The 24,357-nt window shown below is 38.0% G+C and overlaps 1 protein-coding gene across 1 annotated transcript in view; it reads right to left on the reverse strand.

The window, feature by feature from the left end:
* Positions 1 to 2,696: 2,696 nt before the first annotated feature.
* Positions 2,697 to 24,357, reverse strand: part of LOC111512146 (platelet-activating factor acetylhydrolase IB subunit alpha2) — a 61,324-nt gene continuing 39,663 nt past the window's right edge. The window contains exons 2-4 of the mRNA XM_023168252.2: positions 15,939 to 16,087; positions 5,439 to 5,622; positions 2,697 to 3,344 (exon numbers count right to left, since the gene is read on the reverse strand). Of these exons, the coding sequence (XP_023024020.1) occupies positions 3,057 to 3,344; positions 5,439 to 5,622; positions 15,939 to 16,087 (621 nt within the window). The 3' untranslated portion in view covers positions 2,697 to 3,056. The remainder of the gene's footprint in view (positions 3,345 to 5,438; positions 5,623 to 15,938; positions 16,088 to 24,357) is intronic.

Genomic DNA, 24,357 nt, shown 5'->3' on the forward strand with positions numbered 1-24,357 from the left:
AATTGCTATTTGTATACCCAACGTCAAGGAAAACTTCATTTGGAAGAGGTTCATAAACAAACATAGTCTAAAAAAATTCCGGGACGACCTTGGGCAGATAAATTATGAGCATTTTCCAATTTCCAACTATTCTGATGTAAATCGACTTACGAACTTTTTAATCTGTACCTATCAATCTCTCGTTAAAAAGCACTTTCCAAAGAGAAGAACCAAGGTAACTATGAAGCCTCCGGTGAAGTGGTTCAATGAAGAACTACGTAACATGCGCAATACTCTAGCTACGATAAAAAATATATATGATTGTACCAAACACCCTATTGATAAGGCCGCTTACAACTACTATAAGCAAAAGTACTCGCAATCTATGATTCAAACAAAAAGAAATGCATTCAGCAACTTCATACATAACTCAACCAATAAACCTAGAGATAGCTGGAAACTCATTAATTATGAGAGGAATTCTGGTAAAAATAAATGCAAGACCGTTTGTGTGAAGCCAGACACATTTATAGATTTTTTTACCACTGTAGCGGACAATGTGATAAACTCTTTACAGCCCTCGAATATGGAAGCGACTGACTTCCTTAGATATGTTCCACATGTCATAACAGGCTTTTATTTAGAACCAGTGACCCCGTTTGAAGTTAGAAATGCAATCAGTTCTTTGAAGCAAACTAGAAGTTTCGACATTTATGACCTAAATAGTATAATAATTAAAGAGTCAATAGAATTTTTAATCCCCCCTATGACAACTTTGATAAATGCATGTTTTAGTGAAGGAGTGTTTCCGGACGCACTGAAAATCTCAAAAATTATTCCTATACTAAAAAAAGGTAACGATAAAATACCTGATAACTACAGACCTATCTCGTTAGTTCCAGTATTTTCCAAAATCATAGAGATAATTCTGAAACAAAGGTTAATTAAATATTTTGAGAAATATTCTCTTCTACACGAAAATCAGTTCGGTTTCAGGAGGAGTTGTTCAACAATTGATGCCATCTGTAGGATTGTACAGAACATCGTAGAGGGCCTCGAAGTTGGTAAACACGCAGGAATCACAATGTGCGATCTTAGCAAGGCCTTCGACTGTGTCTCACACAATAGTCTATTGAAAAAACTCGAATACTATGGCATTAGAGGTCCACCACTCCAGCTGCTGAGTTCGTATTTAGTTGGCAGAGAACAGTGCGTTAATGTTGAGGATGAGCTATCAGAATTTAGAACAGTGAAGCATGGAGTACCACAGGGTTCTATTTTAGGCCCATTACTGTTCATTATATACATAAACGACCTGTTCTTCTACCTTTTTCCAAGAACTCTAATTATGTTTGCAGACGACGCTACTTTGGTTAACCTCGACAAGGATACTTTGAGCCTAAATACTGCTATGGAAGAGGCAGAAATCAAAGCCGAAACGTGGTACAATTCCAACAACCTCAAACTGAATCGAGAGAAAACACAACACCTCACGATTTCTACAAACAACCAAGTTGCAAACGGAAACCACGCGAAATTATTGGGTATAACCTTAGATGACAAACTCAACTGGTCGGAACACGTATATCAATTAAGCTCAAAAATATCCAGTTATATTTTCCTGTTACGACAACTCAAAAAGGTTTTGAACATTGACACACTGCTCTCTAGTTACTATTCACTGGTGCACTCCCACCTAACATATGGTGTGATCCTCTGGGGGAACGCATCCACCGCCAACCAAATTTTTACACTGCAAAAAAAAAGTGTCAGAATAATAACTGGAGCAAATTTTAATGATCACTGCAAACCCTTGTTTGCTAAATATGGAATAATGCCATTACCGTGTCTGTTCATATACTATTCTATGATTGATATTCATAAACACAAAACCAATTTTACACTAATGTCAGAGTCCCATACCTATAACACCCGATCATCTAATCTCCTGAAAACACAGTCTTTTCGACTTACAAAATCAAAAAACAACTCCCCTCCCCTAGGGCTTTACAATAAAATACCGGAGAGAATAAGGCAGCTTCCACTACAGAATTTCAAAAAAAAACTAAAATGTTACCTTCTTAAAAATTGTTTCTACTCTGTGGAAGAATTTGCATCTTCCCACATGGACATATAGAACACTGTACGTTGATATGCAGAACCCATTTATTGTATTTATATATATATGAAGAAGTTCTTCCTCTATTTTAAATATTGCACGACTGTACGTGCGTTTTAGGCAATTTGTATTTCAGTTATATTTATTTAAGTCGGTATTTTACTATAAACTGACACATTCTTCCTAGTTTTACATTTTATATTGAATGATATGACTTGCTACAAATGTTTTTTCTTTTTACATAACGTAGTCAAATAAAATCTATCTATCTATCTATCTATCTATTACCTATGTCCTCACAGTTAACGCATACAGCAATGAAGACATCTGCCGCAGTAATAGACGAAACGTTTGGTATTACAAGGTCATTTTGACCACTAGCCCGGATTTTGATTTTTCTGTTTTTCTTGACATGGTTGGTAACCATGGCTGGTAAAATCATTATCCAAAGTTATTAATTTTTCTCCTAGTTCGAAATCCAAATGAACATTCAGAAGTAGTAGAGCATGTAAATGGTTCTTTCGAGCTAGGAAATCTGTTACAGACTAGTTTTTCATTACAGTTCATAGGAAAAATGGTAATAAATCTTTGTTCGATATTTAATAAAATGTTTTATTCAAATACTTCCAAATGAAAATGAAATGAAAATAAATACAATAATATTCACTGAGATAGTGGAAAATTACGAAACCAGAATATTACGATTTTTTAGCATCGTAACATTAATATTGAATAAGCAGCGTTCACAATTTTTTTTCTTCTTTTTCGTATCATGAAAGGGGTAATGTTACTATAAAAATATGGGCAATTCATCAGCAATTTGAAAATTGATTTCGATCATTATTTCAACAGCATGATCAAAATACCATCAATTTGATTTTATGCAAACAAATACATATGAAAGAACATGACACTCAGCTTGCGAATGTATCTTATAGGGATAAATGAATAATTTGATTCACTTAGAATTGGCCGGAATTATTTTGAGTAGTTCACATAACTTTTCGTAAACTTTCATAAAAACCTTAGTATAACCACTATTAGTTAGATGTAAATAATCGTGCATGATATGGTGAGATATTGTTTGATCATTGCCTACTATTTGTTCATCGATAACTACCACATGAACATTTTCTGTGACTTCATCAGCGTTTGCTTCATTCCAGAATTTATCAAGCAAAAATAAATTTACATGATCATTTCTATCTCTCAGGGGATTTGGATATTGTCCCTTTGGCAGCAGAGTCTGAAAAAGAAAAACAGTTGCTAAATATTGAAGAACTGAAAAAATGCAATAGTGGATTGAAAGAACCAGTTTCTGATGGAGAGGTTTTTTTTCTAGGGTTGGCAACTGACACCGACCAGCATTTGATGAGTTGGTTTTGGTTGATTGTGAAAAAGCTACCATAAACCATCCGCTTTTTTTTCGACAGTAATATTGAAAATCACTAATAATGTACCAGATCAACATGTATTTTTTAAGTATCAAGCGACAGTTACTATGATTCCGCAAGAAATTGATAATCATAGAGACTCTCCGTCTAACCTGCAAATAATCAAGGAGGCGAAACCACATGATGAATATCCAAAAGGAATTTTTTGTATGTCATCTTCGTAACGAAGAGTAAGAAGTAGTATCATTCATTTTCTTTTTCGACAAATTCAAATTTGTATAAGAATAGTCACACTGACAGTTGTGCTGACTAATGGATCTAGCTGGAGAAGAAGCTTGTATGTTACTAAAGAAGCCAATTTAAAATCCTAGTCCATTTTATTAAAACGGTGAGTCTGATCAAATGACCTCTTGGAGCAATGTTCAGATTATTATTTTATGTAGAGGACTATATTATGTATATGTATATATCATGCATACACAGATAATTTTAGAGGTTTCTAATTTGATGTCGTAAATAAACACATTTTTTACGTTAACATTGCAAAATAATGTACTACACAGTATTGTACGCCTTAAAAATATATACAAAAAAGTCCACAATGGGATAACCCACAATAACTATTTTTTATTCTTCACTCTTAACGCAATACAGCATCAATCCTCAACCAATTAAGTACCTTGAATACATTGTGCATTCAATATAGATCAATATGACCCTTCATATCATGTAATTTACATGAATATTCTCGAATATATTACAGATTTAAATGCAGGGACATAGTGGTTGCGATGGTACCGGCCGAGGGGTCAGCAGCGCGTTCCTATGAATAGCGCGTTGAGAACCGCGCTTCGCCCTATAGCTCTTTATGTTAGCAGTGATCGCACACGTTCATATGTATATTTACTATCAGCTTTGCACCCATGCGGAGCCGGGGCGGTTCGCTAATAGGAAATAAGATTCTCGAATTAAATAGTCATTCACTCCTCTGGTATGGGGTGTGATCATTGGAGGATAATGCCGGCCAACCCTCCAACTCCAGAACTTCGAAAAAAGGAAAAAGTAATAATTAGTCATCTATCTTTTTTAAATAGTTGACCTTATATTTGATGTATGAGAAAAAATAATAGAAATCAGTCTTCAAAGGTGGTATAAAGTTCAACATATCGTTTATTTAAAAATAAAAAAACTGAAGAAGTAAAAATCTAAGGTGGAGGCATTATGCGCCACCTCAATTATGAAAAGATGTGTTCCTACCCACATTATGGTGAAATGAAGGTAATTTCAATTGATAACTTCTGTAACGAACTATTTCTGGAACAAGTATCGGTACAAACTTTAACAGATTCAGTCATTGAAATTGCCGAAGAATAAATAAGCTGCTAATAGAAATATACTTGCTCTTAGCATATTACTCGGGAATTGATACATCAACTTCAGCAAACGAAGACACGGAAATGGATGCACCTCCATTGTTTTTACCATCAGTTATATGTTGTACTCTCTTTTGAAAGTTATACATTATGCACAGATGATAGATAGTTCCATTAACTACTTTATCAACCTTCATATGCTATGAAGTCGGAAATTAAGATTTCCTAACTAAGATAACTAACAGATCAGTTATGTGGCTACAGAAGACTAAGTCAAAGAGGCTGGGCTAAAGACCCTTCGTTAACTTTTTTTGTTTGAATTGTAGATATGTTTATATATTTTAAGGAAGTATTTTTATTCCATTTGCAAATTTTGTTGATGCCCATCGAATAATAAAGTCATTCAAGAAGTTTACAATTTCTTATTTTTACTACAGTCATTTAATAGTCTTGTTATAATGATGTGTGGTAATGGAGGTTTCTGAAATCAGACAAGAACAGTTTGAGTCAATACATCTGAATAATACTTAAATTTTTTAATATTTTCTATACGTAATCGAATGAGTAGCTTACCGGTAAAACTATAGCGACATTTCCTAGCCTATGTTTTATCTCCTTAATGATCTCTAAAATTCCTTCAAAAATTTCATGAGGAGTGCAGTCGATGTTATTTGTCCCTACGAATAAGACTACTGCTTTCATTTTTGTGTTGAATTCTAGTTCTCCATTTTGGACTCTCCATAAAACATTTTCTACCCTGAAATGAAAAATGAAAATGTTGGCACAAATAACATAATGCTGAAAAGTGTTCTGGAGTATAAAGTAGATCCTAATTGGAATTTCACCCTTTTTTTCTACAATCAAATAGAACACCATTTTAGATTTTATTTTATGATTGATAATTATAATATAGGGTCTTCCAATAGGAACTTTGACAATTGATAACGGCCATCTTGTTGAAGCTACATGTCCAATTAGTTGTCATTTGTTTAGTATGTTTTGCTAAATCACCATGGATGGATATGACATTCAAGAACACGTGCAAATAATGAAATTGTTTTATCAAAATGAGTATTCTATTGGGACAACGTACCGCGCGGTTCGCCCATTTTACGGTAGCCATAATTGTCCTACCTAGAGGACTGTTCGCTATGTGGTGATAAATTTGAGTCCATCGAGTCCATTTGATCGAAGAATCATCTTCAGCGGTGAGGCCTATTTCTGGATGAATGATTACGTGAACAAACAAAACTTTCGAATTTGGAACGGTACCAATTCAAGAGCGTCCAATGAATACATCCCGAAAAAGTTACTTTTCTTGATATTCGTTATTTCTCTTTAGCCTTCGTCAGTACGGTATAGCCAAGGGTAAAGGACAACACTTATTGGTTGCAAAAACGGGGTCAAAAACAAACAAGTGGATTCACCATCAGGTGCCAACTGCGATTTCGTGTTATCGTTCGAAGACCTTGTGATTACAAGGAGTTACTCCCAACTTAGTCACAAGTGCAGCCATAGCAACCTGCGTGACATCCGGGTCCAAGATAATTCAAACAAGAAAGATGGATATCGAGTGACATGCTATTATCTATAAAAATGAGTTATTAGATAAGCACTAATAGAAAAGTGGGAAAAATATATGCACGTGTTTCTGGCTATTTAGCCATCGTCAGTACGGTATAGCCAAGTGTAAAACATAAACAACACTTGGTTGCGAAAACGGGGTCAAAAACAAACAAGCGGATTCACCATCAGGGGCCAACTGCGATTTCGTATCATCGTTGGAAGACCTTGTGATTACAAGTATGTCACGCAGGCTGCTATAGCTGCACCCGTGACTAAGTTGAATATATATACCCGTATATATATCTTGTGGTGATGTCTGGATTTTGGACCTAGACTAATTCTCTGAAACTCTTTTTTTTAATTTATAGGTGTGCCAGGTACCTTCCATCTGAGTTATTTCCCCTATCTGAGTTGGTTTGAATGGTCATGCTGGCCCACCTACGTTTGTGCCTGAATTATCACGTGCTGAGTTTTGCTCTTGATGTTGGTCGCTCTATTTGATTTTGTGGAGTGATACGATGGATCTCCATGTTGCTGGTAACCTTTGCGCGTCATTCCTTTTATTCATACTACTGGGTCGTTTTTCAACTTCGATAGCATCACTGAATTTTCGAGAGTATGAGTTTTCATTGCTTGCTAATGTTTTTGTGTTCTCGAAAATGATATTGTGTCCTGTCGCCAATATGTGATGGAAGAGGGAAAAATCACCATATCTTCCCTTGTAATGATATAATAATAATATTAATAAGTGGCCAGGGATGGCCACTAACACCCTTGGCTTTTGGTGAGTTGCGACACCACTTACCCGAGCAACTGGTGCAAAACCGTACCGGCAGCCCAGGCGCACCCGGGAAGAAGAACTCTATTCTCCCTCCGATGCCGGCCGTGGGTCCACAGGTCTAACCATCCGGTGGACCCAATATTTGGTTCCCAATAATCAAGAAAGGGGCCCCCACAATCGACCCGCTCGGAGGGGTCAGAGGCAAGGTGGTGGGGCCCATAACGATGATCTGCCTACTGATGACAACCCTGGCAACGAAAACGGACGTTATGAGTGGACGCATGAGCTAAGAGATAGCCTTATGCATTGCTACGAGAGTAGTGAGCCTGCGCGAAGAGGGTACATGGCGAAATTGCATGCTCTGTGGTGTGAAACACATCCGGAGCATGCCGCCTTTTCCGCCCAAAACCTTAGGGATTATGTATCTTATCTTCGGCGCCAGGGTTATTTAGCTCCTTTTCAGCCTGCTAACGAAGTGGTAGAAGTGACAGTTCTACCACCCGTTGGCACGGCTGGAGAGGAGACTCGCACCCCATACCACCGATGGAGACGACAATCAGAACACGCAGGGCGCTCCACAGAATTAGGCCCCTGAAGCCACAAGAACTGGCTTGTTTGGATGCGGAGGTCCATAGTGTTCTAACAGAAGAGGCTGACATCTGGCAAATCAACATCGTCGTGTATAGCGTCGTCCAATCGGTTTCCGAATTGGAAGGACAAAATCCCGGCCTTGCGGTTCGGAAGATTGAACGGCGTGTACACAAGATGGAGACTAAGATCACGTCGGCGAGACAACACGCGTCTCGTATCCAATGGATTCAGGGCGGCCAACAGGCCATTCACGCCCGCAGTGCGGCGAATAACCGCCAAACTACGACGTATCCATCACACTTAAGGCATGCTGCGGACCATCAAACAGCCCTGCCTTGATAGGATACGAATGCTAGTGGCTGCTAAGAAGTCACTAGTGAGGCGAGCGAGAAGTATCGCGGAAAACCTTAGGTTCCACGAGAAACCTTCTCGCTTATTCCAAGAGCGTCCACGTAATCCGCCGACCGCTGATCAGGTGGAATCCTTCTGGAAGGATATCTATGAACACCCGCAGCCACTCAACGTAGACACTCCAGCCCTAGCGCAGTTCGAAGCTTTCAACAGAGAGCTTCGACAGCCTGAGCTCAATGAACTGCGCAACCCGATAACCCCGGATGACGTTTGAAGAGCCCTTGTGGGTTCCAAGAACTTTGCTGCTCCAGGGCCAGATGGGCTGAACACTTATTGGTGGAAAAAACTACCAAGCACCCACCGCCAACTTGCCAGAGTTTTCAACTCATGGCTGGACGGAGAGCAGCCGATTCCGGATTGGTTTGTCGAGGGGCGGACCGTTCTTTTCCCCAAAAGCGGAGATTTATCGAATCCTAAGAATTACAGACGGATAACATGCTTGAATTCGTGTTATAAGTTGTTCACAAGCATCTTATACACACGAATACTCACCGCAGTTGACCGAGTGTTCGAACGGATATATGAGCAGAGAGGGTTGAAGAGAGGAGTCGCTGGATGTAAAGAGAACCTGCTCATCGATAGATGTGTAACGCAGGAATCGATACAATATAAGCGTAACCTCTCTATGGCCTGGATCGATTACCGTAAGGCATTTGATACAATTTCGCATGAGCTCATCTTGCATTTGCTCAGATGTCTTGCGGTACCCGACAAAATAGTGAGATGCATTGAACAACTGATACCACTTTGGCGAACTCGTTTTTTCATAACATCTGGTCAAGCAAGAGTCCAAACAGGGTGGGTCACTTTCAGAAGGGGTGTATTTCAGGGTGATTCCCTCAGTCCCCTTCTCTTCTGCATCTCACTATTGCCATTATCCGTTGCGCTCAGAAATACTCGAGGGTATAACTGTGGCACCCCCGGAAACCGGAGGCACAAGGTCACCCATTTGCTCTATATGGATGATCTTAAACCTTATGCCTCTGGAGAGAAGGATCTCCATCAGTCCTTGAGGGTGGTGGAAGAGTACACGCATGCTATCGGGATAAAATTCGGGATAGACAAATGTGCAATGGTCCATCTCAAAAGAGGACGATGCGGGGACTACGGAGAGGATGTGCAGCTCATAGATGAAAGCATCTTACATCATCTGGATGCCGGAGAGACGTATACTTACCTCGGGGTGGAACAACGCCACTCACAAGAGGTAACAGCAGTGAAAAACTCTCTCCGCGGCAAGTATCAGCACAGACTTCGACAGATCTGGTCATCAGAACTGTCGGGGAAGAACAGAGTAACTGCAACAAATATGCTTGCCGTTCCAATCTTACTCTACTCGTTTGGAGTAGTGAAGTGGAGTCGGGAGGAGCTGTATCAACTCGACGTAAAGACCCGAAAAATGATGCATCCCAAATCGTCCGTTCCACGGTTGTAATTCCCCCGACAACAGGGAGGCCGTGGACTTTTGAGTTTGGAGTGTCTACATGACAGAATGGTGCTGGATACAGCCTGTAAAGTCGTCAGGAGTTCGGATCCCCTTCTCTGCATGGTCCGTGACCATGAGAGAGCAGGAATTAGAGCATTTCTCTTTAGATCAGCTGCCCGAGCAGCTGATGAACTCGGTATAGTTTTCGACACTGAACGTGGTGACCACAACTCTGTTATCGAGTTGGAACCTGTTCAGCAAAAAGCTCAGATAAAAGCCGCAGAGATCACCTTACTTCTGCAGAAACACAAGGATAAGCCAATGCATGGGGTCTTCTTCAATAACATTGGAGACCTTGGCTTATCAAAGCGCCTGACCTTCGCTTTTCTCAGGTCGAGTGGGCTGAAGTCGGAAACTGAGGGGTTCATCATGGCTTGCCAGGATGGTGTCTTCAACACCTTAGTCTACCGCAGTCGCGTGATGTGTATAGAGGTTCCTGACACAAGGTGCAGGGCCTGCCGCGAGGCGCCCGAGACCCTAATGCACTTGCTATCAGCATGTCCAGCATATGCGGTCTCGGCCTGTATCCATCGACATAACGCGGCCCTGAGAGTGCTATACTACCATCTACGGTACTCTTACGGTATTGACGAGACCCGGTGTTGCCCTACTCTCCGAGGGATATTGAATCTGTTGTGGGGAACGAGAAGTGCCGAATTTATTGGAACTATTCGTTCTCCACCCTCAGGCTCATACAGGTTAATAGGCCTGATGTAGTCCTTCTCGACCACCAGACCAAGACGATATTTGTCGTGAAGTTTTCAGCTGCTGGCGAGATGAATATCGTCAGAAAAGAGGAGGAAAAACGGATAAAATATCGAGATTTTCTCTTCGAACTCCGCAGACTCTATCCAGATCACTCTGTCAAGATAGTTGTTCTGATTATTGGAGTCCTTGGTGGAATGATGTCTTCTCTATTCTCGAATTTAAAAATCATACTGGCTTGCCGCACCAAGGCAGAACACTTGTCCGCACAGATGCAGAAGGCTGTCATTCTTGGCTCACTGCGCTTGCTCAGGGCACATGATTCTCGGACCCAATGATCACTTACCCCAGGCCCAGATGGTCTGAACACTTATTGGTGGAAAAAACTACCAAGTACCCACCGCCATCTGGCCAGAGTTTTTAACTCATGGCTGGACGGAGAGCAGTCGATTCCGGATTGATTTGTCGAGGAGCGGACCGTTCTTATCCCCAAAAGCGGAGATTTATCGATTCCTAAGAATTACAGACCGATAACATGCTTGAATTCGTGTTATAAGTTGTTTACAAGCATCTTATACACACGAATACTCACCGCAGTTGACCGAGTGTTCGAACGGATATATGAGCAGAGTGTCGAAGAGAGGAGTCGCTGAATGTAAAGAGAACCTGCTCATCGATAGATGTGTAACGCAGGACTCGATACAATATAAGCGTAACCTCTCTAAGGCCTGGTTCGATTACCGTAAGGCATTTAATACAATTTCGCATGAGTTCATCTTGCATTTGCTCAGATGCCTTGCGGTACCCGATAACATAGTGAGATGCATTGAACAACTGATACCACTTTGGCGAAATTGCTTCACCATAACATATGGTCAAGCAAGAGCCCAAACAGGGTGGGTCACTTTCAGAAGGGGTGTATTTCAGGGTGATTCCCTCAGTCCCCTTCTCTTCTGCATCTCACTATTGCCATTATCCGTTGCGCTCAGAAATACTCGAGGGTATAACTGTGGCACCCCCGGAAACCGTAGGCACATGGTCACCCGTCTGTTTTATATGGATGATCTTAAACTTTATGACTCTGGAGAGAAGGATCTCCATCAGTCCTTGAGGGTGGTAGGAGAGTACACGCATGCTATCGGTATGAAATTCGGGATAGACAAATGTGCAATGGTCCATCTCAAAAGAGGACGATGCGGGGACTACAGAGATGATGTGCAGCTCGTAGATGGAACCATCCTACACCATCTGGATGCCGGAGAGACGTATACTTACCTCGGGGTGGAACAACGCCACTCACAAGAGGTAACAGCAGTAAAAAACTCTCTCCGCGGCAAGTATCAGCCCAAACTTCGACAGATCTGGTCATCGGAATTGTCGGGGCAGAACAAAGTTGCTGCAACAAATATGCTTGCCGTTCCAATTTTACTCTACTCGTTTGGAGTAGTGAAGTGGACTCGGGAGAAGCTGTATCAACTCAACGTAAAGATGCATCTCTATAGGAGTTTGCATCTCAAATCCTCCGTTCCATGGTTGTACTTCCCCCGACAACAGGGAGGCTGTGGACTTTTGAGTTTGTAGTGTCTACATGACAGAATGGTACTGGATACAGCCTGTAAAGTTGTCAGGAGTTCGGATCCCCTTCTCTGCGTGGTCCGCGACCATGAGAGAGCAGGAATTGGAGCATTTCTCTTTAGGGCAGCTGCCCGAGCTGCTGATGAACTCGGTATAGTTTTCGACACTGGTGGAATGATGTCCTCTCTACTCTCGAATCTAAAAATCATACCGGCTTGCCGCACTAAGGCAAAACACTTGTCCGCACAGATGCAGAAGGCTGTCATTCTTGGCTCACTGCGTTTGCTCAGGGAACATGATTCTCGGACCCAATGATCACTTACCCCACGGTGTGGGGAGTGATCATTGGTTGATAATGCTGGCGCGCCCTCCCGAATGTATCGGAGCTTCGGGAGATAGGGCCTGACCAGTGCACACCACGGTAAAAAAAATACTAATAATAATATCGTCAAAAAAAAGGAGGAAAAACGGATAAAATATGGAGATTTTCTCTTCGAACTCCGCAGAGTTTATCCAGATCACTCTGTCAAGATGGTTGTTCTGATTATTGGAGTCCTATGATGTCATCTCTACTCTCGAATCTCAAAATCATACCGGCTTGCCGTACTAAGGCAGAAATCTTAGCCGCACAGACGCAGAAGGCTGTCATTCTTGGCTCACTGCGCTTGCTCAGGGCACATGATTCTCGGACCAAAATGATCACTTACCCCACGGTGTGGTGAGTGGTCATTGGTTGATAATGCTGGCGCGCCCTTCCGAATGTATCGGGGCTTCGGGGGATAGGGCCTGACTAGCGCACACTACGGTGAAAAAAAAAACTACCCAACAAGGCAAGTACTGGGAAGAACTAACCTATGAGTAAATATTCTGAAGTGGTATGAGATCATAAAATATTTTTTTTATTAAAACAGACAAAAGTAAAAGCGATGCGTATAATTATCCTAATCGGGGATCTGGTCAAAGTAGACAAAATACCAAAAGGCAAACCTTGACCATAGTGAAAATTGTCTACGTGAATCCAGAATCTTGATATCATATCATGTAAATTCAAAGAAATATAAAAACAAAATATGAAGTAAAAAATGTATAAAATATAAAAATTAGTATGTTAGAAATTTGAAAATTCTGTTGTTAATATAAAATATCGTTGGAAGATTATCGAAAAAATACTTATAGTAATTTATAAAGAAATAATTTCTATGTAAATAATTGTTGTCAATTTCAATTTTTTTTGTTATTATAACAAACTGTAATATACGTTTTCCATATCAATCTATTGATGGATGAAAAGGCGTGATAGGGAGCTCATCCATTCCTTTATTTTTGATTTGAATAAATTACAGGAATTGTATATTTTCATTTCTTGAGTGATCAAGCTATATAACTTAGGTTTCAAGTAGACATAACTTCTTTGTAGGGTGCTTTTTTCTAGTCTTGGTATAAGAGAGGAATTGCTTTTGTGACGTGTACTGTAGTTATGATATATGGTTATCAGTGTATTTCTGTGGGCATGCTGTCGCATTACAGCAGATGGAAAATATAATTGATGAAGATCAAATAATTTCATTTCGTGGTATTATTCTTTAGTGGAGTAAGTATATGGTTTCTTGAATATTACCTTAATGATCCACTTCTGTATTTTTCCAGATTTTGGTATAATTATTAGTTGCCGCTCCCCAGGCTAATATTTAATAATTCAAGTGGGGTTCAACTAGGGCATAATATAATAATCGTAGCTGATCAATTTTTAAAATATTTGCTAAATATTTGAATTTTGATGATGTACTTCGTAGTTTTATCAAGACGAAGGCGATATTGATGTCCAATTTCAAATTACAGTCTATGAATACTCCCGAATATTTATTATGTGGGACCATTGATATTGTTTGGTTGCCATCTATTTGAAGAGCGTCGTATTCTGGTAAGTTCTTCACGTATGAGGTGAAAGGTATGAAGTGTGTTTTGTCGATGTTCATTGTTGAAAGCCTATTTTTAAACAACTCCTGAATTATTTTTCGGCTTTTTTTTATAGATTGTCAATCCTCGTGTACATATATAATTGCTGTGTTGTAAGCAAAACTTACCACATCTCCTTATAGTTTCAGCAAATCATTGAGATACATTTTGAAAACTACAGACCCCAGGACTGTGCCCTGAGGAACACCATATTTTATTACCGTTTCTACGCAAGAAGACTCTTTGTTATTTGTTAGGCTTTCGGTAAATTCATTACATCAGTAATATTATTTATTTAAATATATTTGTTTGAATTCAAAAATTTTTATGCCTCTTATTTCTGTTCGTTTTGTTCCAGTTTCTGTATTATTCTCCCGTTATTGTGCTACACTTCCAAAGTTGGTGCAAACCACAAAAAACTGTGGAACACCAACAAATAATTGACTGGAATTAAATAAAGTCAATCACAAAACAAGTCTTTCTCGAATGATGTGAAAAGTGAAAAAGTTGAAATAATTACAATATAAACAACTACGATTGATATATTAGTTTTATATAGGAATAATAAAGGAATATCACCAGTTTATAATAATGATATATTTGATGCAATCAAGTCGAAAACTCAGTCGATATTCCCGAAATATTCAAACCATTTATGTGTTCAACTTTTATATAAATATTGAATTTTGGCAATGAACTCTCAGAGATTGTGCTATCATAACAAATTAACACAAGTAATAGATAACCAGTGTTATTAATATGAAACTTTATTGTTGATATATCTTCTGATAAATTACATGAAAACAGATTAATACCCTCCTCATCAGAATCTATCTGAACTAATAAGAAACTGATTTGTTTGTTTGTAATAGATGAAATCTACTTCAAAAAAATGTTCACCTATAGAAAATTTGATTATCATCGAGTAACATGTGCAGTATTTCATTTGGAAAAAATGGAGGTATAAGGTATATAAGGTATACGTCAAATATTTCGTGTGAGCGCTGGTGAAAGTTGCTAGTAAAAATATATGAATAGTTTGTTATAAACAGCTTGAAAATGTTATTGGGGGGTACATGGATAATGTCGATGCATTTTATTATTACTATATATTATTCGAATCGTATTATGTAAGCCACATAATTTAGAACATGGTCTGAATGGGAGGTGATGTTTTTATCCTATTTGCATGAAATTTTCATATATGACTTTTGATAAATGGATAGTGATCATAATCTGTGAACCGGTATCTAAAATGAGTTTGAGTATGAAAAACATAAAAATTGTTTGAGCTCAATCATCTGGAGCCAAAAAAATTGTTATTTTGAAAGTGACATGTGATCAGTATCTCTATTATTGGGTTTATTGAAAAAAGCATTACAGTTGCCTGCAAATGAAATCGAAAGGTTTGGGATACTTCTAGGTATAGAGATACATAACAATTTGGCAGACTTATCTCCAAACCGTTTATCTTGACCGTTAGATAACCGTGTATTTTCTATATTTTAATCTTTTTTCTGTTGAAACTTGGTCAGCATCAGTTTGAAAGCTTATTTCTAAAATCATTTTTGAATGAAGAGTTCAGATTAATAGTTAGTTCCTTTTTCCAATCTTTTGGACAAGTACTTTTGTCTGGATTACAAAGAACTCAAGGATTAATTTTTTTACCAATCTAAATTAATTATCATCTAACGTCTGTTTGGCCTATTTGTTACTCACAACACAAATTTTGAAATGGAAAACAGGAATATGGCTAACTTCTTTCTGAACAGTTATTACTGTCTCCTGAAAAAACAGATTTTGCATTGAGTATTCGATAACTCCATTACTATTCATTTTCATAACTGGAAACTAGTGGCTAATGGTTTGGGATCAGACATATAGAAATGCATCAAGCCCATTCCCTTCGATAATTTGTCCACCTCATGTGTTGAAGGTTTGCTTCAAACTTTCACATTTCAAAAAATGAAAAAATCAACTGCTTTTAATTTTCAGTTCTCACCTATCTCCACCTATTCCAAAATTCAAGCAATGTAGAGCACTAATTTTTTCGGTCCATAGTGTGCTGAACTGTAATTGTTGTATAATCGAATCACCTATAAAAAGCACCTCAGATTCGCTTGTTTTGGCTTCTTGAACGAAACGATTGTGCTGAAAAAAAAATTCAATATAAGAACATGCGCTTTCACAGCCGGAGTCACGATTAGAGCAAACAAAATCCAGGCTGGAAGGCTGTGATCGAATGGAACTTCGGGCACTTGTAGAACGATGGTTATATCTCGAAGTCTCAGCAATCTTCGTCAACGCATATAGTACTAATGATGTCTGCTGCACTAGAAGACGAAACGTTTGCTACTACAAGTTTCATCCGACCAACTCGGATTTTGTTCTCTCCAAAAAATACAGTTTGATTATTGAAACATTTGTGAAATGAATAACACCAGTAATTATATTGACTTCATTTCCAAACACATATATAAAACAAAATCGCAAAATCATGTTAGAACACCATTCATAATTCAAGAACAAATTGATGATATTCAGTTTGTTAGGTTATGATAACTGTCTTGGAATGCTTAAAGACAACTGATGTTAAGATATTTGTGATTGTGCGCTCATTCAATGCTGTGAGCGACAAAATCGAATTGTTCACAAGAAATCCATAATTCATTTAGATTGCGAAATATTTTAAATCAATCCACAACGGATGAAAAAGAAATTTCACAAGGGGCGCAGTGTTGTCAGGTATAACGTTTTTGAAGTGGATCCCCTGTTTTTGATTTAAAGATACTGGTCTACTGTTGGGAGTTGAAATCTACTGATGACGCAGTTCACTTATTAAAATAGTGATCAAATGACTACGAATAGTGAAAATTACCATGAAGTGTGTAGGGGAGGATAGGCTAATGATGGTCAGTTCACAAATTTTCAGAATAAAACTCAAAATATAAATCATAGCTTCATTAGAAACATAACATACCAATTCTACATTGAATGACTATTATAATTTGAGATCAAAATAATCATATTTGGAGTATATTCATCTGATAGGTACAAAAATGAAACAGTGCAGATTTTTAAACAGAAACCACCATTGTACGCACGTGAGGGCAATGGTAGCCATGATGTTGACAATGATGGTGAAATACTTCTAACGCTCCTTTCACATTACACGATTTACCTCGTGCGGGAAAAATCACCTGGGCAATTTTTCTTGATCGACTGTAGAAGAGCACGAGACCTTTCACATTGCAAAATGTGCCTGTGTTGTAATCGTGTGCCTGCCGTCCAGTGCCACTAGAACCGCACGGCTACCGTATCGTCCTCTAGCTCAGTGGCCCACGTGACCTTATGCACGCTTGCGCACTAGACGGTTTTCAGTCGTACGGGAACTGTCCCCAGTGTTGTTTCTACTGCGTTCAGTTTTGGTGGATTTTTTGCAAATTATGGAAGGGGTTGACGCTGAAGTTTTGATATCGCTAGTTCAAGCAAAACCTGTGTTATGGGACGAAACTTTAGAAATTTATAAGGATAGAAATGCAACAAGGAAAGCCTGGGAAGAAGTATGTTTAGCACTCAATCCGGGTTTGGAGAACAATAGCGATGGAGAGAAAAATGCATTTGGTAAGTACTATACCTATTAACTTTCTATTATATTTGTATTGTATGTATTTTATACTCCACTTGATTTTCTATCTACAACAGAGACACTTTTTATTTTTATTTCATTTATTTAATACAAGAATGAAAATAAAAAATTAACATATATTTCGGCTATGAGGCCATTTTCAAGTTAAGATATTTAAAGTAAAAATTATTAGAATTAAGTTTTTTGAATGACTGATATTGGTGAAATACCTAGTTTTTATTTTCATTCTTGTATTATTGTACTTGTTTTCAATAAAGTTTAATTATTACTAATACAAACACCCAACTCATTAAAAATCTTGATTTATTTATTTATTTTCACATATATGACAAATTATACTTTAGACATTTGCCAGGATACACTTCCGACATCTGTCAAAAAATATGAGGTAAGCACACTTCTGATATTGTTTGCTTCCAAGCCTCCTCGTGTAGTGCTTTCCCCTGATACATCTACCAGGCCTGTGATCCGTCTCTGTCTCGTACATAATTGTGCAATACGATGCACGCATTGACGATGAGCACTGCAAAATGTGGCTGAACGTTGATAGGGCGATGGAACACACGTCATTTATTGCTCAGGATGCCAAACGCACATTCCACATATCTTCGTGCTCTGCTCAATCTATAATTAAAGATCCTTTTTTCAACTGTTAAGCGTTTCCCTCCAAAGGGTCTCAGTAGATGTCTGTGTAAGCTAAATGCTTCGTCTCCAACAAAGAAGTATGGTATTTTAGGACTCCCTGTTCATGGAAGAAGTTTTTCCTCAAGTAATGGTGTAGAACCACTTTCTATTGATTTCCACAATTTGGACCTCTTAAATATAGACGAGTCAGACTCTTTACCATAGCTCCCTACATCAACGTAAACAAATCTGTACTTTGTGTCTGCTACAGCCATAAGGACAATGGAGAAGTAATCTTTGTAATTAAAATACATTGATCCTGAGTCAAACGGACAGGTCAGTCTTATATGCTTACCGTCCACAGCTCCAAGGCAGTGAGGAAAGTTTGCGATACTTTCAAAGTTGGAAGCAATTGACTGCCACATATCACAAGTTGGTGTCGGTATACACTCTTCTCGCATTTCTGACCAAATCACAGCACATACTTCTTCAACTATGTTTTTTGCTGTTGAAATTCCAACTCTGTAGCTGTAGTGCAAATCCGTCAACGTACAGCCACTCGTCAAATATCTGAAATAAAGTTGAACATTGTCATTAATTATCATACTGAATTCATTGTATTTTTTGAACATTGTCATTAATTATCATACTGAATTCATTGTATTTTTTTACAGGCAAAGAAGTGGTGAAAAGGTGGACTAACCTCCGAGATTGATTCGCAAAATCAAAAAGAGATGACAAATCTGCTAAAAAAAAGTGGGTCTGAGGCTAAAAAACGTAAGAAATATGTGCTTTCAGACCAACTTCAATTTTTGAATTAGATCTACACCGAAAAAGATACGGTCGACAGCTTGAACACAGAAACTGTACCAGGAACACTCGAAGAAGATGAGGAGCCTGAAGGTACCACTGGTGAACCTGAAGTTTCTACCAACGTAAACCTGCCATCCAAGCTCGTAGGAACAAGAAAACGAAAGAAACTAGATGAGTTCGAATTGAAAATGCTCAAAGCTCTGGAACCTAAAACGACCTGCAGTAAAATGTCCTTCCTTCAGAGTTTAATGCCTCATTTGACAAACTATTCCAACAGTGAATTTCTTCAATTTCAAGTGGGAGTGTTAAATGTAATAGAAAACATAAACAAACTAAAGGAAACTCCTCATCCTCAATCAAAGTACCCCTCTTCCGTGCCATCTTATCAACCACCTCCTCAGTACATGCTTCAGCCATCTCCCGTTAACCAACCGCAAGCATATGTCCATGTTCAACAACCTCTATTTAAACCTCAACAATATGCAAATCCTAGTTTTTCGTGCAACGTTCAAAATAGCGTACAACAGCTTCACTTGTCTCAATATGAATGTGAACAGCAAAATCAATCAGGTTCACAATCCAAACCGGATGCATCATCCGCACCTCAGTACCTACAGGGTTTTTGTTACAGCGACTCTTCACAAACTGAAATTGAGAATAGTCCGTCTATTTCTCCTTCACAAGATTCCTCGATTTCTGATATATTTTGATATATTTCTGATATATTCTGATTTAAATTAAATAAAGTATATTTGCTTATTCAAAAGGTTTTATTATATTTTATTTATTATTTTTTTCCACCTCCCGAAAGTGATAACAAGGCTTCCGCTACCCCGGGTAGACTCGGAAGCAAAATATGATAAAACAATTTGTCACTTAAAACGCAAAACTTAAATGTACTTTTAACTTCAATGGCATTTTCATTCAAACGGTATAATAACAAAGCTGTATTTTAATGCTTACCTTAAACATATTGCCAGCATTTCAACAGGTTGTATACAGTTTCTGAACTGCGTGTTTTGTCGTTGAAGAACACTCTTCAGTTTCCCATGTAACTCGTCAAAGGAGCGAACTGACATACGAAAGTAGTTGAAAAACTTTTGGTCATCGTTTCTAAGATCTTCAAATAATGTGTGGAACATCCCGACTTCCTCTCGTCTCTGATTAATTGGGTGAATCCAGTGAAGGCGATTGCGCCTTTGTCTTTTCCGATGCCGATACAGTATCCATAACGCAATAACTTGTTCACGATCCATTGTTATAACTTAACCAGACCACATTTTCCAGTGAACTGATAAAAATGTACGATTGTAAATCGTTCAATGTGAAAAGTAGCAAACCACGATTAAAAATCGGGCGATTTTTTCCCGCACGCGGTAAATCATGTAATGTGAAAAGAGCGTAAAACATGTCACATATGTATCCTGTAGCGGAATCCCAACCAGTGCAAGCAGAGTAAGCCCACAGAAAGTTCACCGGTACCATAACTCGTTGTTTTGGCCAAATTCTCCGCATATAAGACAAATATTTTCTAAGTCCTCATCATCATCACCTACGCAAAGGTCCTCAATATCTATGTCAGTCAATGCGAGTCATTGTCTTCCTTAATAACTTTCCGGTTAGCCTTTTCAATACTTCACCTGTTCCCTTTGGTTTATTTCCTCCCCTTTGCTTTTTGGTTTTCTCTTTTCATTGAAAATCTTGTCCAGCTTTTTGTTTTTATTTTCTATAAGACTGTCTTTGATTGAGGTGAAGGACAGAATGGTAGAATGTTCCTTTTCTCGTCTTTTTCTTGTACTAACAGATATTGTTTTGGTAGAAAAATTGATTTGATGGAATTTTCAAACCTTGGTCGCTTTTTTGGCGGCATTTCTTTCCCAGATGAAGAAATGTTGATGCAACCACCTGTGGTTCCTGTTTAGGCGTTGTTGCAAAGTTCTTGTTCAATATCCACCAGGGGTTCTTGTACAGGTGTTGATCTATTCGCCAGTGGTTCTTGGGATGTCAGAGTTATAGTTGTCTCAAGGAAAGAACATCTTTCGTTATCTTGAATAACCATTGGTTAATCTTGCAGTATTTCAGCAGATAAAGAGTCTTCATCAGTGAATACATCTGAGTTCATTGGAAAAATACCAGCGACTTTAAATCCGGACTCTCTTTCACTTATAGAAGCAACGTTCGAATATGCTTTGTTGAACATCGATGCAGCATCGTATGGAGTTGTTCGTTCTGCAAAGTGGCTCTTCATAAAGCAATCAAATTATTTTTTGTAAGCAGCCTTGAGAGGTCCGTAAAACGTCACGTCCAACGGCTGCATTTAATGGGAGGTGTTTGGTGGTGAGGATAGCATGTGAATGTTGTGGGCTTTGCAGTGCTTGTAAATATCATGGCTCGCATGGTTATCTAGTATCAACAAGACTGGTTATTCTGCATAAAGGTTTATCAAATGTTGTAAAATGTTGAAGCCATTAAAAAAAATGGTTTCATTGATCCAGTCATTCTATGAGCAGCGGTATATAGCACCAGCTGGGCCATCTTTTCCAGAGGAGGGAAATGTAGTTTCCTTGGAAAGATAAACATTGGGGGTATAAATGACCCATCAGTGCTCATCGTACACATAACGGAGATGTTTTGCCTTCCTCTCAACTAGTAAGGGATCCCTTTTGGGGCTAGTATTTTTCCCGCATCTTGGACGGTTGACTGGACTTGGACTGTCTCATCACAATTGTGAATATTTTTGGGGTAACTTCATAGGTTTCCATGAGTTTCTCCAACTTCTTGTAGAAAAGTGAAACTTCTGTTTTGTTAAAGGCCGTTACTCTCGTTATACTAGTGGCTTCTGGGTTCCCATTTTTCTTTAAGAAGCTTTCAAGCCAAGCTTGTCCCGCCATTTCACTATTTTTATTAAAATCATGTGGCAATTTAAAACTTTCTGCATATTCATAAGCCAGTTTTCTTACTTGAATATATGTGCAACCGTAAATATTTCAATCTTTTTCTTTTCATCTTTTTCAAACAATTTCTTCTTGTTTCGAATTTGCAGGTTACAAAATGGAATTCCAATTTGATTGGCGACTTTTCTTATAGATGTTCCATTAGCCATGAGCATCAGAGCCTTATCCAACGTCTTTGAAGACCATGCAGCCTTATGCGTTTTTCTGGATCTTTTTTTTGGCATCTAAAAACAAATTAATTAGACTTGGTTACCATACGACACTCATAATAACTTTGCGAGCAATGGTGGTCAGTTGACCACGATAACCCTCAACAACCTTTTTTCGACACAAACAAATATATATTCAGTATAATAATAATAAAGTTTCAAATAACAAGATAGCGTTTACGTGGATTAAAGAATATTTCACATCTTACCTCGTTAATTCGTTGAGACGTGAAGTTACATCAATTTGGCTCGAAAATAACAAACACTCTCCACGAACGTCGCGTGCGGAATATCAGCACAGGGCGCTTAACGCTCGCAAGCAGTGACGAGAGAGACGTAATTCACACGCGTTCATGCTTTACCATTGCCCACTGACCATTATTGCCCCATTCTCCCCTATCTAGTAAATATGTTTTTCACTGTTTTTCTCAAAGAAAATCTTCTGTTAGGCATGAAAATGACCTGGCAATACTAGACATGTCAGTAGGATATGTGGGATATATAGAATATTCATTTTAGTTATTTTTTTCTTTTTTCTTTTGAATGTGATGTGAACTGATTTCATTATTGAATTATGAAGTGGAAATTTGTTGAAACAATTTTATTTCTCAAAGATTTATATTTTATATTTGAAAAATTATTATGTTTGCATTAGGTAATAATTACATAGACGAAAAAGGATTTTAATGGTTAAACAGAAAAACAGGGCTGGTATCTAGCTACAAAAGAAATAACATTTAAGGTGAAATTTTCTCACAAATGAGAAACATTCGAAAAACAGTTTTCTGTGACATTCTATCTCCCAAAGACGAAATTTTGGTTAATTGAATAGAACTGGCCGATACTTGATGAAAATTCATATTGAAACTCATTAATACAGTTTATTGTATGATTATCACTATAAAGGGTTTTACAAAAATCACGACACGAGTTTCGCTATACAAAAGCTTTCTCAAGCTTGAACTGAAAGTTACTTCTAAATTACAAATATTCTAAACTTTAACGTATTACCTACTTGTATGCCCACATTCCAATTAATGAATCTACCAGAAAAAGTCAGGTATGAATTCATTAAATATATGAAAAAATACAAATTTTTTGAAAGTAACGAAAATATACTAAACTTTTCTTACCTGGAAATAAACAGATTCAATAATGGCGAATTATCACACTTGAGAAAGCTATTGTATAGGAAAACACGTGTCGCGGTTTTTTAAAACCCTTTATAGTGAAAATCATACAATGAACTGTATTAATTAATTTTAATATGGATTTTCATTAAGTATCGGCCAATTTTATTCAATTATTGAAGAAAGTCGATATCGGCTTCTTGGCCTTGTGGTATTTAAAGTTACTTCTGAAGTGTTCCATTTTAAACTAAAACATTTGGTTTTTTAACCAATGTTTGAAAGAAGAACTGTCCCCCAGATTTATTCAATTGAAGACCAATAACATAAGCCACGCTGCATCTGAAGGAAGTAGAAACGGAAAAATTAAATGAACAAAAATAGAAAGAAAAATACAGTACAGCAAAAGGGAAGTCGCCAACATCTATCTCAAAGTGATGCATACACAACTTATTTTGTAAACTCCACTACATTGAATTACAAATCCTGGACTCAGATATTCGTGATAGAGTTGATGGTATTATACATAAAAAGTTTTTAACGCACAGAAAGAAATTAGATGTTTTAATTCGGAACAGACCACCGAAGAAAAAGAAAAAGTTCTTTGACAAATTAGTCAATCTTACGAACATCAGTTTCACAGAACATGGAAGTTATCTATTGGAAAAAGGTCTCAATCACAATATTAAACCCAACATAAATTATACAAATTCAAAAGTTTTGGGAATTGATACAGATATTGCGTTGATGGGGACATGTTACGCCAATGAACATATTGCTGCAGAAATTTTAAAGTCTGAAACGATGTATAAAGGTAGATTCAATCCGGAATTGAAACTAATTGAATCCATAAAAGAGAAATCGACAGCAAACAACATTGTTAAAGGCGAAACGGTCATAGCCATGAACAAAGAAGAATACGCTGGCATGTTCGATAGTCTCAGAAACGATCCCACCCATTTCTATCAGAAAGAAGTCAAGGAAACTCTGAAAAATATTCATCGTGTCATGGATGAAACAGAAAAATTCAGATCGTTAGTCAAGA

The sequence above is a fragment of the Leptinotarsa decemlineata genome, unplaced genomic scaffold (genome assembly GCF_025532065.1).
Source record: "Leptinotarsa decemlineata unplaced genomic scaffold, Ldec_3_MD MMD2_tig00078346_RagTag_RagTag, whole genome shotgun sequence".
Lineage (NCBI taxonomy): Eukaryota > Metazoa > Arthropoda > Insecta > Coleoptera > Chrysomelidae > Leptinotarsa > Leptinotarsa decemlineata.